The sequence below is a fragment of the Cyprinodon variegatus genome, unplaced genomic scaffold, assembly GCF_000732505.1.
Source record: "Cyprinodon variegatus isolate N-32 unplaced genomic scaffold, C_variegatus-1.0 Scaffold797, whole genome shotgun sequence".
NCBI lineage: Eukaryota > Metazoa > Chordata > Actinopteri > Cyprinodontiformes > Cyprinodontidae > Cyprinodon > Cyprinodon variegatus.
In genome coordinates this window covers 376768-378455 of record NW_015151250.1, presented here as the reverse complement: position 1 = coordinate 378455, position 1688 = coordinate 376768, and the positions used below count along the sequence as shown (strand labels likewise).

The window sequence follows — 1688 nt, the reverse complement described above, 5'->3', positions numbered from 1 at the left end:
TCATTGTGTAAAGCTGATGCTACAGTGCAATTTCCCAGCTTTGCATAAATGAAGTCTGTCTGTCTATCTATATTTATCGATCTAATGTTTTAATGGCAATGAATTTTTGCATTTTTTTTAATGCAGGAGTCTTGGCGTCCACTGTTCGAAGGTGCGTTCCTTGACCCTCGACTCGTGGGAACCAGAGTTATTAAAGGTATGGTTAATTCTTCGAAAAGCTCAGCATGTTGGAGCCAGTTACAACGTCTATTTTATTTCCTCGCAGTTGATGTGTGAGCTTGGAAACAGCGTCATCAATCGCGTTTATGAAGGTTCCTATCAAGAGCAGGGTCTGAAGAAACCATCGCCCTCCAGTTCAAGGTCAGGATGTGGAAAAATGCAGCTAATTGGCACATCAGCTTTTATTTCATAGGCAGAAAAAAATAAAGGATTAAAACCTCTTCTGTTGCAGGCAGGAAAAAGAGGCGTGGATTCGAGCCAAGTATGTGGAGAAGAAATTCCTGAAGAGGCTGGGTTCCACTGAGATCCTGGTTAATGGAGAGAGGAAGTCAGAGAGGCGGTGGAGCGTGAAGAAGTGCAGAAGACACAACAGCGCCACCACTGTTCCAAAAACCCAGCGGAGATACAGACAAGAGCCTGGCAGCACCTCTCCTTCTGCTCTCTCAATAGGCAGGCTAATAATTCACTTTTTACAAATGGCTGATTTAATGACAGCTAGGTGATGTTCAGTTAAAATGATTACCGAACATAGAAACAAACATCAGTTCACTTACTGTTAACGGAAAGGACATCTTTTGTCAGTGCTAGGGTTTAATCCGGTGTTTGCAGGTTCTACGTCCGTTTAAATCAGACCTCAAGTGTGCAAAAAACAACAGCTTATCATTATTTTAGTAACAATAACAAACTTCTAATGGCAAAACAGTGTAGAAAATAAGAACTAAGTTTGTCACATGACTTAAAAGCCTCAGTAGATGGTGTTTCTGTCTGGCTTTAGTCTCTGACTGTTGCGAAGGAATTTTAGTACATTCTCCTCTATAAATCCTTCCTTTATATCTTTTAAATTGAATAGACATTAAAAGGAGTACCGTAGTTTCTGGACTATAAGCCGCTACCTTTTTTTCATGCTTTGAACAATGTGGCTTAAGGCTGATTAAGTCACAGTGAGCTTGACGCAGACATTTTTGATTTATGCTCAAGTTTGAAGAATGGTCCGCGCCACGCCACAACGCCAGTGGGACAATCAGGAACTAGCTGCGGCTCTAGATACGGCCGAGATGGTGAGGAAGTGGGAACAAGTTTGTGCCTCATCGGAGGGATGTGAGGGCAAAAAAGAGCAGGGATTCAGGTGGAAAAAGGGTCCCAGCATTCTCGCACACTTCGCTCTTCTAGTTGGTCCAACTTCACGAGTTGATTCCCGCAATGGCGGTCATACAAACAAAAGAAGCCGGTCTCCTGTCTGCGGCACTGTGTGTGGTCACCTACAATTTGGAAGGTGCAGCAGAGTGTCTGCGGAGGGGGCGGGGACGTCTTTGCGTTCACTGAGACGCCCTACGCAGACGACCTGGTTTCGAAGTATAAATCAGCCTTTATAAGAAGATGCAGCTTTTCTGTGGATTTTTGCCAACCGGTAGAGGGGGAAATCAGGGCTGGTAATGAAAGAATAAGGGGCTAATGTACATTTAGCACAA

General features: G+C 43.8%; 1 protein-coding gene across 1 annotated transcript in view; it reads left to right on the top strand.

Moving 5' to 3' along the window:
• The window catches only part of LOC107098652 (arf-GAP with coiled-coil, ANK repeat and PH domain-containing protein 3-like), a gene marked incomplete at its 5' end in the record, with an annotated part of 23733 nt that overhangs the window by 8852 nt on the left and 13193 nt on the right, over positions 1-1688 (top strand). The window contains 3 exons of the mRNA XM_015396425.1: positions 127-196; positions 266-360; positions 452-669. Coding sequence (XP_015251911.1) covers positions 127-196; positions 266-360; positions 452-669 — 383 coding nt within the window. The remainder of the gene's footprint in view (positions 1-126; positions 197-265; positions 361-451; positions 670-1688) is intronic.